At 48.7% G+C, this 14373-nt stretch overlaps 1 protein-coding gene across 7 annotated transcripts in view; it reads left to right on the top strand.

Annotated features, from left to right (window-relative positions):
* LOC107271579 (phosphatase and actin regulator 2) overlaps positions 1–14373 on the top strand; it is a 113676-nt gene that overhangs the window by 32549 nt on the left and 66754 nt on the right. For 2 of the 7 annotated variants that reach the window (XM_025088816.1, XM_015747755.2), the window contains exon 2: positions 278–1200. The exons of the other annotated variants lie outside the window; for them this stretch is intronic. In XM_025088816.1, the coding sequence (XP_024944584.1) occupies positions 924–1200 (277 nt within the window). In that variant the 5' untranslated portion in view covers positions 278–923. The remainder of the gene's footprint in view (positions 1–277; positions 1201–14373) is intronic. 7 annotated transcript variants of the gene reach the window in all.

Raw genomic sequence — 14373 nt, forward strand, 5'->3', positions numbered from 1 at the left:
ACCTAGAGCTTTGTGACGTCACTTTTAGTATCTTCGGTATAATTAATAACGTGTAATTATTTGCGTCTCTAACGTAGATAGAAGCATCACTGACCGTTCGTTTATTTTAATCTTATCGAACAAAAGGAATTCTCGCCTGTAGATACAGACATATGTGTATTCCATAGCACGTTACGATTTGACGTGTATGTATATGTTCGTATCTTCTCCGTGTAGTGTTTCGTAATATTCCAAGAGAGACGGGCAGTGTAACGGAAGATTTTTTTTTATTGCGCAGAAGGAAAAGCCATCGGTTTCAAGTGCGTATATTCCTGTGGAACGTTGTTTGTGCCAATCACATTGCGTTTCCATTGTATAATTATAATACGTAAGAGGAGCAGCTTTAATCGCGGAGACAGAAGAAGGAAAAACAAATATCTGACACGCGTCAGTCTAAACTTCCATCCAACGTAGCAAGTAAAGGCTTGGACCAATGCGAGGAGAAGGAAGAAGAGAAAACACAAAGAATCCGTCTGGAATATAAAAAATATTAAGTCCCTAGCGAGTGCCAAAGAAAATTTTGGATTTAATCTTTACGTCACCACGTGCCATACAAGCGTGCGAAACCTCCTTCCGTTTGGACTATGTTCCACAGTCCGCAAAAAGGTTTTCCACTCCAAGTCGAAGCAGGCTCTTCCTTCCTTCCTTCCCTGGAAGGGAAGCGCGTACAGTGCGGATAGCAAGAAGAGACCAAGAAGATAAGGGAGATAAGGAAATTAAAAAAAAAGGACGAACACAAAGGAGGTGGCCAGACAATCGTATCGATCAAAGGCGGGAATTATGTTCGAATTCAAAAAGCATCCGTAAGGTGTTCCGCCAATTGGAATAAATAAGGACGACAAAGCTTCTATATTGTACAGGAGGATTGTATTTCTCAAAGTGCAATGTCCATACGCGTTAGCGGCGTTTATCTGGTGCCGGCGAGCGGCACCGAGGGCACGGAAAAATGTCCGAACAATCCAACTCGTAATGAGAACAATCATCAAGGAAAGACAGTGACCATAGTGGCTGGACCGCAGCGCAGCAACAGCTTGGATTACTTGAATTTCGAGGAGAAGCGACAGATAATCGCTTCGTCTTTGTCGCTCAGCGACTTCTTGGCCCATGGACCGGCTGCAGCTGCAGCTGCAGCCAAGGAAGTGGCCGCCAGCACTGTCATAGGTGAGTCCTTAGCATTTTCAAAAACAACTGAATCCCGAGATTCGTTTCGCTTAATTCCAAGTAGTACCGATTTCGTCCGCTTCGAAGATGGCGCTGACGGAAATTACTTCGATTCGGGGTCAATGAACTCCGGCAGTCTTGTAAACAAACCAACGTGACATTCCAGCATTCTATAAAGAAGCAGGATGACGCGTATCGAGACTTCCGGAGGAAATATGAAGATTCTCTAACTTTATGTTCTTTTTTTTTAATTCTTCTTTCTCCTCTACTGATTTTCTTTTTCTTTTCTTCTTTCCCATCTAACCGTGTTCCGCGTACTCGCTTAGATCGCGTCTCCCGTTTATCGTTGTTCGCCATTCGAAACCAGCAGCGGTAAGACTGTATATAGAAATCAAGCAGTTCAGGAACACCGATCAATATTTTATTGGGGAATCGTTACTTTCTCTCTTATTCTGTCTAATCGTCCATTTCACTCTTATCTTCCATTATTCGCTTTCCCGGACATTGACGCATCACTGGGTATGACTGGAGAATTCATTTACGTGGGATCGCATGACGAACATGATCCCGTCACACGAGAGTATCAAGTTCTTCGTCGTAACTCCAAGCATCCTATACCATAGGCACAGTGTAATACTCGATAGGTGATCCGTTTCATAATTTTTTTCTTTTTTTTATTAATTTTTTGTTTGCACCAATACTCGTGATTTCTGAACTCCCTGCAGTCTGTCCATTGCATAAAAAAAAATTCTATCAAAAGTTTCTCGTACAAAGTTATCCTAGGGAATTTTTATTTATCCACGTTAACTGACAATGGTACGCTCTTAATATTTATTATAAATCGGTCATACCGGCTCCCTCATATTTCAATCACGGGATATCAAGGTCAATTCCTCGAATGCAAACCGCATCTGCCGTGGCCATTAAAATTCCTTGAAACGTCATGAATTATTATAATTTTTTTTTTTCCCACGCGCCTCGTCATGGCTTTCTAAGTAACCCATATACCGTGTGGCTAATTTTCATGACTAGGGTGAATAATTCGCTAAGCACGGAGGTCAACGTGCACACGCACACGGGGTCGTCGCGTGCGTGTAAAACTACAGCGCGGAAATCATTCATTGAGCAGAGCAGTGAGGCAGCCGAGCAAGCAGAGCAGCAGTCACCGTAGGAATAAGTTACAGTTACGTAACCGAGGAAAACAAATGGCCAAACGGCCTCGTATTCTTTTGTCATTTCTTATCGCCCAATAGAAACGCCATAAGCAACGTAAATAAGATTCTGCATCTGCCGCTCGGCCTAACCGGCCACCGCACTCGTTTCCATTCTCTACCCACTCGGCCACTACGAATCCAGTCACTCTTGACTTACGCCTTTGCTCTCGCGTTAAGAATTGATCTGCCCACCTGGCCCTACGCCACTGAGCTTTATTCGCCATAGACGGAGCAGCTATGCAGATCCATCGATTAAATTCAGCCCATTCACTTCATTGCCCTGCTAATCTATCCTCCCGTAGACAATAGGATGCGCTCGCGAATTCCTCCGTCCCGCTTACTCTCTTCCACCTCGTCTCTCCTTTCTCTTTTCTCGTACGTTATCTCGGGTATCGACGTAGTAACTTCGTTCGCCTGCCCGAAGGTTACTTCTGGCGCGTTGCGTCACTCGCCAAGAAAATGACAATTTCTCCTACTTCCAGGAGAAAACCAGGACAACCGCCACCACCTCCTCCCGTTTATCCCGGCGATCCTTGCGAAACTGCCAAGCAGAGACCCCCCCCCCCCTCCCCCTCTTGGTCCTTTGGGAATCTCTGGTTATCTCGTAACTTCCGTCGCGTTCGAGGAAAAGCGCGAATCAGCGAAATCGGCTTTTGGGATTTTAATGGCCGACGACACAGAAGTCACGCGGCGCTCGGGCGCGTTCGTACTCGGGACGAAGTCGCTGATTCGCGGTCACCCGGTAGATTCGCGCAGCCTGACGCCTCGTCGCGCCGTTTCGGGCACTTCGAACTTCCTTCTTCGTGGCGCAACGTCAAAGATTTCCATCCCTCCCCTCCTACCCCTTTTTCTTCCATCAACCTTCCAGCCACCGGAAGAGAACGCATCTCATGGAAAATTCATCCTCTCATTTCGTGTCTCTCTATGGGTCGGACGGTGGAGGCGTCCAGGGCTTTTTGAAACGGTGCACCGGCGTCCCGACGTCTATTCACCGTGCGAGTTTTTTTTTTTTTTTTTTTTATTTGCAAGGGAAAAAAGAAAGAAACACCTCCGAGCTGTCTCCCTCGTACGAGCGCCATTGGATATTAATTGGATGGGCAGATTTCGGATCGAGATCCGGATTAAATGGGATGGAGATGAGAATCGTATTATGAAATTACGTGAAATTTCGGAGCCGCTTCTGGCCACGTGTCTTCTTTCGGTAATTTGCGGTTCCTCGAGAGAAACCGATAGTCCCGCACCTGGTTCGATAAGGCGACCACGTCGTTCATTGAGAATGCCAGGGCTACGCGTACCTCGTCAAATGATTCGTACGAGGCGGGTCCGCCTCGTAAGTATTCCTGAAGCTGCTTACGGCGGCGTCACTCGTCAATGGATGAGTTTACGAGTCTCTGGCGCGTGCTTCTTCCTTTTTTTTTTTTTTTTTGTCCAATAATTCTTCCGACTTCATTTTCCTTAGCGGCGACTGCCTCCGAAATTTTGGCGCGAAATTACGAAATCCCTTGTCGACGAATCACTCGGTTCTTTGGTATTTCTGCTTGTTGTTCCTCGATGCGGGAAGAAAGGGGGGTGCTCCAGCACCGTTAGTCGGGAATACTTTTTTACACGGTATCTGGTATCGATCGTGCGTCGTGGCAGGACGCCATGTGTTCGTAATTTTCCATAAACCCCATAGCCCGGACACGTGGCTCGAGGTGCATGACGTGGGGGTTAATGGAGATCGTGCTGTCGGCCGCCGAGCAGGTGTCTCCTTGCTGGAACTACGAAGGGGGAGTCAATTTATTTCATCCCTCTTCTATATTTTCCCAAGGGTCGTAAATACCTTTTATGCTCTCTCTCTCTCTCTCTCTCTCAGTTTTATTCTCCCGCCGTCAACTTTGCCGCAGCTACCTCCTTGTCGATCCCACGTGGGAACCTGACGAAAACACAAGCCTCGGTCGTCAGCTTAACCGGCCGGGAATACCGCTCGGGATTTTTGAATTTGCAAAGTGGCGAATTCTGACCCTGGGCTTTTTCGGTACCAACCCATAACAAGAGAATTGCCATAGGGATGTATGTTCTTTCGGGCAACCCGATCCCGTTCGATCGCCACTAGGGATTTTTTTGTAGCTCCAGGTCAAACTTTATTATTCCCCTCCTTCTCGTTGACACGGTTAACCTTATGAAAAAGCACGAAGATTCGGCGTGGCTGACTGCCCTTACCGCCGTGCGCTGGACCACTTGGCAGCTGGAAGCTTTTTGGGATTAATGTATCCCGGAGGCTGGTTTTAAAAAAAAAATGTAAACGAGGTAAAATAAGTAGGACTCGTGTTTTGGCCCGAGCGGGTAGTAAAGGGGTTAATTTGAGTTTTTAACATACCCTGGGCCAAACCCTCGAGCACTTGCCAAATGCATTTTGGATCCGTGCGAATCCCCCTGCGTCCACCCATTGGTTCTCGTTCCGTTGCCTATAATTAGTCCTACTTGAATTAGCAGTCACTGGCCAATGAAACAGTCCGGCGACCAATCAATAATTCCGCTTTCCTGCTTTGGCCACAATTCAGCGGTCGCCGCTTCATTCTCAGGCAACCCGATCAAAACGAAGCCGGGTTTCAGTGGGTTTCAGTGGGTTTCAGTGGGTTTCAGTGGGTCCCCGTGGGTCCCCCTGGCCAACGGCTCTCCGGCACCTGCCGTTGTCCCTACCTATTCCCGTCCCTCTCGCTTCCTGTTTCCCCTCGCACCTGCCTCCCCCCTCGTCCCGCTGATCGCGCATAACTAACTTCCCTGCTTCTCTTGCATGCAAACGAAACTCCTTTCGGAAAGTCGCCGTAGCTTTGGGGTTTTCAGCAAACTGCCGTCTCGTTTGTTCAGGCTCAATTTCCCTGGGCTACCGAGACGAGGTATTGACCTTTCACTGATAACAGTTTTTCTTATCTTGTACTCTTCCCTCAGAATTCACTAATTACCCTGTCAGCGTGTGTTTCACGTTTTAATTATTTTTTTAACCATACGCAGTCCTATCCAGAGAGTCAAGAGCCTTAGAGAGCGTAATGGACCAGCAAGATGTCTTCTCTGATCTTTACTGCACATTTGTGCTCGAAGCCACCGGACGCGCACCACGTTGCCCTGTGGTCCACGAGGCAGCAGGCCTGTAGGCTCGCCGCCGCATTTCGTAAAAGCAAATTCAATTCCAATTATGCCAATAGGTGCCTCTAGACTCTACCTGCCTCTGGCAACCTACAGGGTGTTTCTCGTATAACCACCTCCTTGTACATACATAACAGGGATCCCTTGGAAAACATCCTGTACATTCACAGCACACGTAGCCAAGTGCACGTGGATAGATATGGTCATAGATACATATATACACCTAGCATGGACATATCGTCGATAGTTTCAGGGTAAGTTTTAATTGAAATTCCTGAAGGTTAATGAAGGGTCAGTGGGAGGGGGGGGGGTGACTGATTACAGATCTCACGGAAATTCTTTATCTCTCCGAGCGGCGACGGTGCGATTCCAGTGCAATTCGATAATTACGTTTCTTTCCCCCTAGCCCAACCCACCCTACGCTCGGACACGGCGGCGGGATAAAAAGAAAGGGTTAAAGGACCCTGGAAAACGCCAGGGTGACGGACGGCGAGAAGAAATAAATGGGGGAAACGTGCGAGAGAGGGAAAAAAGGGAATACGAGCGCGAGGAATAATAAGATCGAGGCTCGGGTCGCGTTTTCTCGTGACTTACCACGGGGCGTCCACCTTCCTTGTCGCGGCACCTTAATTATCGTTAGCGTGGCGGGATTAATTAGCCGAGCGGTGACTTTAATCGAGGAGGACAACGGTTTCCCGTGGTTCGGCTACGCCCTTTCCTTGGTGCGTGTCGCGTTTCTTGCGGTGCACGATAATAGGACAAAAAAATACTTTGTTCATTCTCTATTTGTTTTTTCTTTTTTTTTTTTTTGTTATTATGTATTATTTGTTTTTCGTCAAAACGGGAGCACCCCCCTTCACCACTGAATACAGAAGCACGCGTCGGCCCGTTTTTCATTTTTTCACGTGAGATAAATGGTAACTGGACCGTCCCGGTATACGGTTATGCCTCTTAGACGCATAATGGGAAAATCTGTGCGAGGGATGCTGGAGTCAGACAAAGTTTCTCCTGGGTGCGAATTCTCAGGCGTTCGGTCGTTTCCAACTGGTGTTAAATATTTTAGAATTCGATTGACCGTAGAGGCGACAAGTCGCGCGTCATGTAAACGCGACCGCTCGTTTCGGGAACCTCGGAATCTGGAAGAGGCTGCAGGATCCTTATGGATGGGAAGGCGCAGCCTTTCCGTATAGGCGGTAACTGTTAACTACTTTTTTGTCATCCAGCTAATTCCCCGCGATATCCTCCTTAAGGCTGCCTTTCACGTCGCCGACACTCGGGACGATGTCGTGTCCCGCGAGAATTAATAAAATTCAAGGAAACTCAACGGCCATTCTTCCTTTTGTGCCGCTCGACGTGGCCATTGTGGCGAACGCGGTTTAAGGCGCACTCACAACGAACCGTTTTTATGTTATCTCCTCTTTTACTCTTTTCTTAACCCCACGCGTGTCTGGCTCTCGTGCCACCCTTCCTCCCTCGCCCCCCTCGGCCTCACCTGGGGACGCCTGTGTCAGGGACGAACCAAGACGGGAAGGGCGAGGGTGCAGGGTCGGGATGTATTAGCAGCGACTAGGAAGGACCGTCTCGCCGCTGCCAACTGCACAAAGTATGGGGGTAGTAAGGACCCCCAGAACCTGCTCTAAGCCTACCCCAAGATTATCGATCCACCATTGGCGTACCTGCCGGAAAGACGCTTTAAGCCCTTAGAGTCCCGTTAAGTCGCGCTCGCGACTCAGTAGCCATTCTGCTACCAAGTGCGAGGCGGAGCAGAAGAAACGGAATAAGAAGACGAGCCAGAAGTAAGACCGATAACCCAATGTACTCGATACGTAGGATAATCTTTGAGGAAGTGATGCTGGGTCCAGCGTTGGGAGTGGCGCGCGATGAGAAAAGTCGAAAAACTGATCCGTAAGTAATCGACGTTCCGCTACGCTATGATCCTCTTCGTTTTTCCTTTTTTCTTCCACGGCTCTTCTTTACCTCTTTCTGGAAGGCTACGATCGGGCATGATGGGCATCTTGGGCATCTTGGGCATCTGGCGCCTTTCTTCCCAACGGCTGGCAATCGAGCCGTGGAATGTTGGGCGTGTATAATTGGAGGAGCCCCGTCCGTCGAGCCCCACTGCCGTAGCTCGGTGCTTTATCTTTTTTTTTTTTTCATTTCGGCCTTTTCTCAAAATGGTCCAGATACAAAGAGGTCAGTTTCCAAAAGATATCCGCTCTGGACCACCACGTTCGTTATCCGACGTGATTTTGCTTGAAATTTTTTCTTTTTCTTTTTATTATTTTTATTACCTCAAACGCCGCGAAATATTTTCATCTCAACTTTCCATCATTAAAGCCGAGTCTTCATATTTTTCTTCTTCTCTCCGTCACTCCGCTATCTCTCTCTTACCTCCGTCCGTCGTTCGCCGTACCTAAACTACAATTACCTCGATCCTCTTACTCCCATTGGGAAAGTAAAGCCTCGAACGACCTCACAGATTTTATTATCCGTCCACGCTGTACGTAACCTCCATTTCAGAGGCTCGTATTCTTTTCTTTTCCCCGATTTAGTGACAACGAACCGTGACCGTCCCGTGTCCAACCAATGACCCAATAGCAATTGAACCCACGCGTCAATTACACCAATAAGTCCCGTCTAATTATAAACGGTCGGTCAGCCATTCTGGGTTGAACGTTCTCGCTTCTCGCTAACGTAACAGGACCGACTCTTACGGCTGTTGCACGTTCCGAGGAGTCCCTTCCTTTCGAAGGTATATCAGCGATCCAGGTGCCTTCGAGTGCTTAAGAATATATCGTTTACGCATTCTTTACCTCGTTTCTCCGTTTTCTATGTTTTTTTCTCTTTTGGTCAAATTACTTAACGCCATTGCCTTTCTCCTTTCTCCTTTCTCCCGATGGCTCGAGTAGTGTCAGTAAACGGCGGGAATTCCTTCGGTTGTGAACAGCCTTAATGGTGGAATCTGGTCCGAAAGTGAAAAGGTAAAACTGGCATCTCTTTCTACATACGTATGTATATATACAGCCTACGCGTATTTAACATTCTAAACAGTAGAAGGAAAAGTATCTACGCAACAGCCTGCAGTCTCTTTTGTCGACTACTTGTAAACAGGCCCGAAGCTCCTGGTTTGCCAATTAGACATTACGAGAAGCGAACCCCGCGAGCAGGTAGCGATACTTTGTCGCCTGTGAAAATACAATCGCTCGTTGCGAACGTAGCCCAATGCTCCTCTGCCGCGGATATTTTTAGCGAATTCGCGTAAAGTCGAGCGAGCGACAGGGAAGCGCGTCTTCGGAAAAGCCGATTAACGAATGTCCTGCCTCGGTACGTGCGTCCGGCTCGCGTTAACCCGAAAGGCAAAAAAAGAAATATAAAAAAAAAATATCAAAGTCCCTTCAGCCGTTTCGAAGCTGCGAACGAATCGTGACGATCCTGTTACGAGTAACGGTTTCGAGTTTTACGTCCCGTAACGGGTATAAATTTCGGATAGACAGGACACGCGGTCGCCATGGCAATTTTGCTCCTGACTCGAATATTTTCCGGTTTGGAGGAATTTACAAATTTTTTTTTTTTTAACGCCCAAATACGACTCCTACATTTAAAACGATAATAAGAACGACGCTGTGAAGTAAATTTTCTTTCTATCCTTCCGCTTTGTTTCTTTCTCTTCCTTCTCACTTCCTACCGTTAAAAACGAGTTCCCGACCTCAAGTACCTAACCCAACCCACGTTGTCGCAGTTTCAGCTGTTCGGCTCCCAACCCGCGCATAACCGGAAGACACCGTGGCACATTCCAGCTTATTGTTCCGGCATTCGCAGCCGGAAACGGGATTGTGCTGCCCGCCGCCACGGTTATTTAGCCCAGACCGTTCCAGTTCACCATCATCCTCAGCCTCGTCCGGGTCCCAGCGCCGCCTGTTACACCTCCCGTTTACCGCAGTACCCGGTACAGTTTTCTCCTCTGCGCCCAACGACGCGCATGCGCCGAAGACGTCTCTCTTAATCGCTCCCGGGATTCGTTTCTCTTTGCGTAATAAAGTCAAAGCGAATCCGGCCCTCCTCCCGCGAGCATCCGACCTACCCCAATGCAGCCGAGTCTTCACTCGGACGACCGGCTGGCTATTTGGATTTGACGGTAACGGCGATCGCCGCTTTTCCACAGGACGTAACGCGGATGGACGAATTAAATGAGAATGGGAATGTTGCGCCGTGACGTCATCGATTCATAAATAGGCTCGTGCTCGTTTTCCTTGAGACTCTCCGTGCGCTGTTATCGCAAGTGCAGCAAGGGAATGCGAGGACTTGCGCAAGTGCAAGTGCATTCCGCGTTCCCTCTCTCTCTCTCTCATTCATACTACGCGACCACTCGCTAACGGTATCGACGTCTTACTATTGCCAATAGGAAAGCCGAGGACTGTCTCGGGAGGCAATGAAAGAAGTTATGACAGCTAACGAGATAACGACTCTACTCCAAGGGCTTCCTATGCTCTCCGGCGCCTCAAGGCGTTCCCTGTAGAATCGCGTCGCTGCCGACACGCGTTTCTATAGGTGGGCGAAAAGCTCACGGGACTATGGCGCAGTGCACGTCTCTCTCTCTCTCTCTCTCTCGCACACGTGTCGCTTCCGACTAGTGGATACTTGGAAGCTCCTCGAAAGCTCCACTCCTCGGCTGCACGAGCAGCCGGGAGGTTCCTGAAGCTTTCGCCACTCTCGTCATTTACAAAGCTGCCTGCTGTGTGTGCCTGTGTACGAGTCTGTAAGCTTCATTTTCATTGCGCGACAAAGCAAAGCCACGGCAAAGCGCAGCTTCCCAGTCCCTCCTCCTCTTCCTCTTGTTCTGGCTTTACGGTCTCAGAGGAAAAACACGGGAAAAGCTACACACGCGTGCTTCTTTAAAGGGAACAGCCCCAGGCTGCAAAACCTTGACCCCCGCTCCCTGTCTGTTCAGGGTCGGGCCTGCGTGAAGTTAGCCCCCCAACTATGGATTTTCATAAATGTTCTTTCTCACGTCGTGTGCTAAGATTTCCACCCTTTTTACTTTCTTTCGCATCCTCGCAGATTTTGAGCTACAGAAAATTTGGCATCGTTACGAATCGATTTCAAGTCGTTTGCTAAGATTTGCTACGTCCCTATTTTTGTTTGCACTCTGGTACTTTTCTCAGACTCGGACGGGAAAATTTTTTCTTTCAAACTTACGAATCTACAGCTAATTATTTTTGCTTACACAAAATTGAATCTTCTTCACGACGCCACTGTCTTTGAACTAATGCATAATAACCGCGGGTCAGGGTCAGCACTCTAATTGCGAACATCAATCCGATCGCAATCTGGACCAGAATAGAGTCAGAGCAGAGGACCAATCGGAGTCTGGCCCGAGAAGACGAGGTTGGGAGCCTCTTGGTAAATATACAACTCGGCGACTACTGCTATCGCCGCGATTCAGATACGGATTCGATGAATGGGTCTAAGAGGTATCGTTGGTAGTGGCCCTGACGCGACCTGGGTCAACAGAGGCGTGACCTTCCAGGATTAAAACTTTTGCTCTGGCTATAGGCTATAGTGTAAATACACTTAGTTTTATGTAAAGGAGGGATTTATGGTGTCTCGATGGTCTCGCCTTTGCGATTTATCTTGAACTTGAGTATTCGCCAACAAGCTGCTGCTGCTGCTGCATATTAGCGGCAGCCAATGGCCGCGCGCGGCACTCGGACTCGCATGGATGCGCCCAAAGCAATTTCCTGTATCAATAACCCAGCGAGCGCGACCACTGGACGAATCTGTGCTAACCGGGCTAACCGGGTGTCCCGAGTGGAAAGCGACTTGGCCTGTCTTGATTTTATCGATTTAGCCCTGGACCAATCCAATATCCAGAGTATGACCGATAACGAATGACCTGTGCAGGGACGAGTGATTTATCACGGGGATTCTCGTGGCACGGGAGGAGGAGGGTCCGGAGCGGAATGTTTAGAAGGCGGTTTAAAAGTCGATAAATCACTTAAATTCTTCGGTTCGCCGAATTGGCAGCATCACTTTGTTCGACCATTCTCATTTCTTTCTTTCGTTATCCGTAAACATGCTTATCAGCGTTTTCACTTTTTTTTTTTTTTTTTTTCAAAAATATTTAATGCCCCAACGCTTAGCAGGGTCCGCGCGAGCACCGTAGCTCACCGATCATGGGATATGGAAGGTCCGCGCTATTCGGATGCTGTACGTGACCGCGATGGACCCGATAATTATTGGCCTGTTTACGAGGGAGACGTAAGCTACCTGGGATTGGTGCAGGCGCGGTTAACGAGGGAGCTCGTATCGCCGCCATTACCCCAATGGATCCAACCTGCATAGGCACCTTTATTACCATCCAAATGGTTTCCCAGTAAATTTGTTGGATGCGGTGGGATTTCCTTGACGGAGACCAGGAGTTATTGCACAAGGACTATAGGATTATAATATTACTATGACTTCTCGAGGCTTCAAGATCAAACGCACCCGCCCTCGCGCGATGAACCTCAGAGTTGGTAACCATGATCCCCCCCCCCCTCATTCCGGAGGACCATGGATCATGGGAAGAACCAGGGGACGTCCCGCGTTCCGAAGGTACGTGGAACCGGTCTAGCTCGCACGTGAAAGATCCTTGGCAGGATCGCAGGACACGAAGGATCCTACGCGCTTCGACCCACTTCGGTCTCTTGAGCTGTCACGACCAAACTGCTTTCATTCGGTCGCAATGGACTTGCGCAACATCGACTGGCTCCGCCATAGGCAAAGTCCGCACCCACGTGCGTGGACCGGAAGGCTCCTTCTTTCGATACGGATTCCAGGGCAGTTCGCGATTAACTCAAAAATCCCCTTTGGCTTCCGTGCCGATCAGCCGGCTGGACCCGGGTCGTCGGTTTCCCAGAAGCGCGGCGCACCGTCTTGGCCACCTTCCATCGGAAGAGAATAGTCGCGGGACACATCAGCAGGCGACCACGGTCAGCCTCGCCAGAAACTGTTCGGCGATCGATCAACGCGAATTCCTCCGATCTAACGTTCGCCCGTCCGACGTTTGTTCTTGCGCAACCTCCGCCCGCTGGCTCTAACCTCCTTCGTATTCGGTCAAGGTCCCTGCGATTAGATTCCTTCGCTAATTCACAGCCTCTCGGGTCTTCCCTCTCTCTCCTCTCCCTCTCTCTTCCTCGTGGACCCTCCCACCACTCGCTGCTCCAGCGACCACCTGCTCGTCCCACAGTACGTGCCCCTTGCCTGGCTGACTACCTGCCTCACGATCTCTACGCATTTACCTGGGAGGCTGGGTCTGCCTTCGAGTAACGGTGCTTCTAGAGAGTGAAATCGAGAGGAACGCGTACAGTTCGGAGCTCCTCGTAGGAAAGGTCGACCCACCTGGTTATCAACTTGTGAAGACTCAACGGTGAACCCACGCGATGTAGAGTCAAGGAAATTTAGAATTATTTTTTTCCACATTCTCTCTCTCTCTCTCTCTCTCTCTCTCTCTCTCTCTCTCTCTCTCTCGCTACGTTGCTATGTACCTATCCTTCCAACTACCTAACCTTACCCTCTTGGCGAGGTCGTCATCTGTGGAGGCCTGAAGCCGTGCAAGCTCTATTTGTCAACGGGACCATTCAGATCTCATCCAGACGTCTTCGCCAGAGACGAATCCCAAGACTTTCTTGGCGACGCCAGACGTCTTCATAGGAGACACATGTCCCGTGCATGGCGCGTGGCGTCGACTTCAAACTTCTTACCATTTACCGTCACTACCCTTAACCCTAACCCCCCTTACTGATTTCTGTTTATTCTTGGTAACGGGGTCTCTTTCGTTTTGTCCCTTGTATACCTACCCACTGTCTCATATACATATACATATGTATATATATTGGGGGATTAGCCCGGGGTATTTTAAACTCCTGACGTTTATGGGAGACTGCGGGTAGGTTTTTTTTTATCCTTACGTTTCCTGACACAGTGGCCCATTTTTCTTTTTTTCGACTTACCGCTTCTCTCTCTCTCTCTCTCTCTCTCTCTCTCTCGTACAATTTTTAAAATAATTATCGTACGGAGATTCAACGAGCTGGAATTCTGTCCGGCTAGGTTAAGAAAATATTTTTTAACCAACGAGAATTCTCGGAAGAAGCAGAACGCGAAATATTCTCTTAGGAGCCGGCCATTACCGAGATATATTTATAGCTCGACGATAGCTCAAACGCCAAGAATGCTTTAGGGACCACAGTGGAAGTTGCTCCAGATTCTCTGGGATGTTTTGCTAAACAGCTAGAATCGCTTTCGGGCCTCCATTTATATCATAGAGAATTCACATTCCTCTGGTCGCTGACATTTGAAGTACAGAAAATTCCGAACTCCGCGTCCACCTCGTACACTCTGGACCACAGCCTCCGTGCAGTCTCAGCGTAGGAATTAGAATATGCGGAATTGGCACGAGGCTGCCAACCTACCGGGCCCCCCCCCACCCCCCGGACCTTCATTGCGAACTATTCACACCATCCGCATTCCGTTCCTTCCGATACTACTTGACCACGACCTCTTACGCGACCATGACCTACCCCAGTCGTAAATTTGGGTCGTTGCCGATCACCGCCATCGAAAATTCATCGGTACCCAGAATTCTCTCTTTCTCAATGTCAAATCGGCAACCATGTCAAACCTCGTCCAACTTACGACAGATCTTAATTAAAATAATTTAACGATCGGGTATTTGCTATTACATTTTTTTGTTTATTTCCTCCTAATTAAGACAATTTCGATCGCGCAAGAAACTCGCAGAGATTCGTCTCGTGGGAAGCAGATGGGGGAAAAAAAAAGAAATGAAAGTGTTATG

This window comes from Cephus cinctus, unplaced genomic scaffold, assembly GCF_000341935.2.
Source record: "Cephus cinctus unplaced genomic scaffold, Ccin1 Ccin1_scaffold0997, whole genome shotgun sequence".
NCBI lineage: Eukaryota > Metazoa > Arthropoda > Insecta > Hymenoptera > Cephidae > Cephus > Cephus cinctus.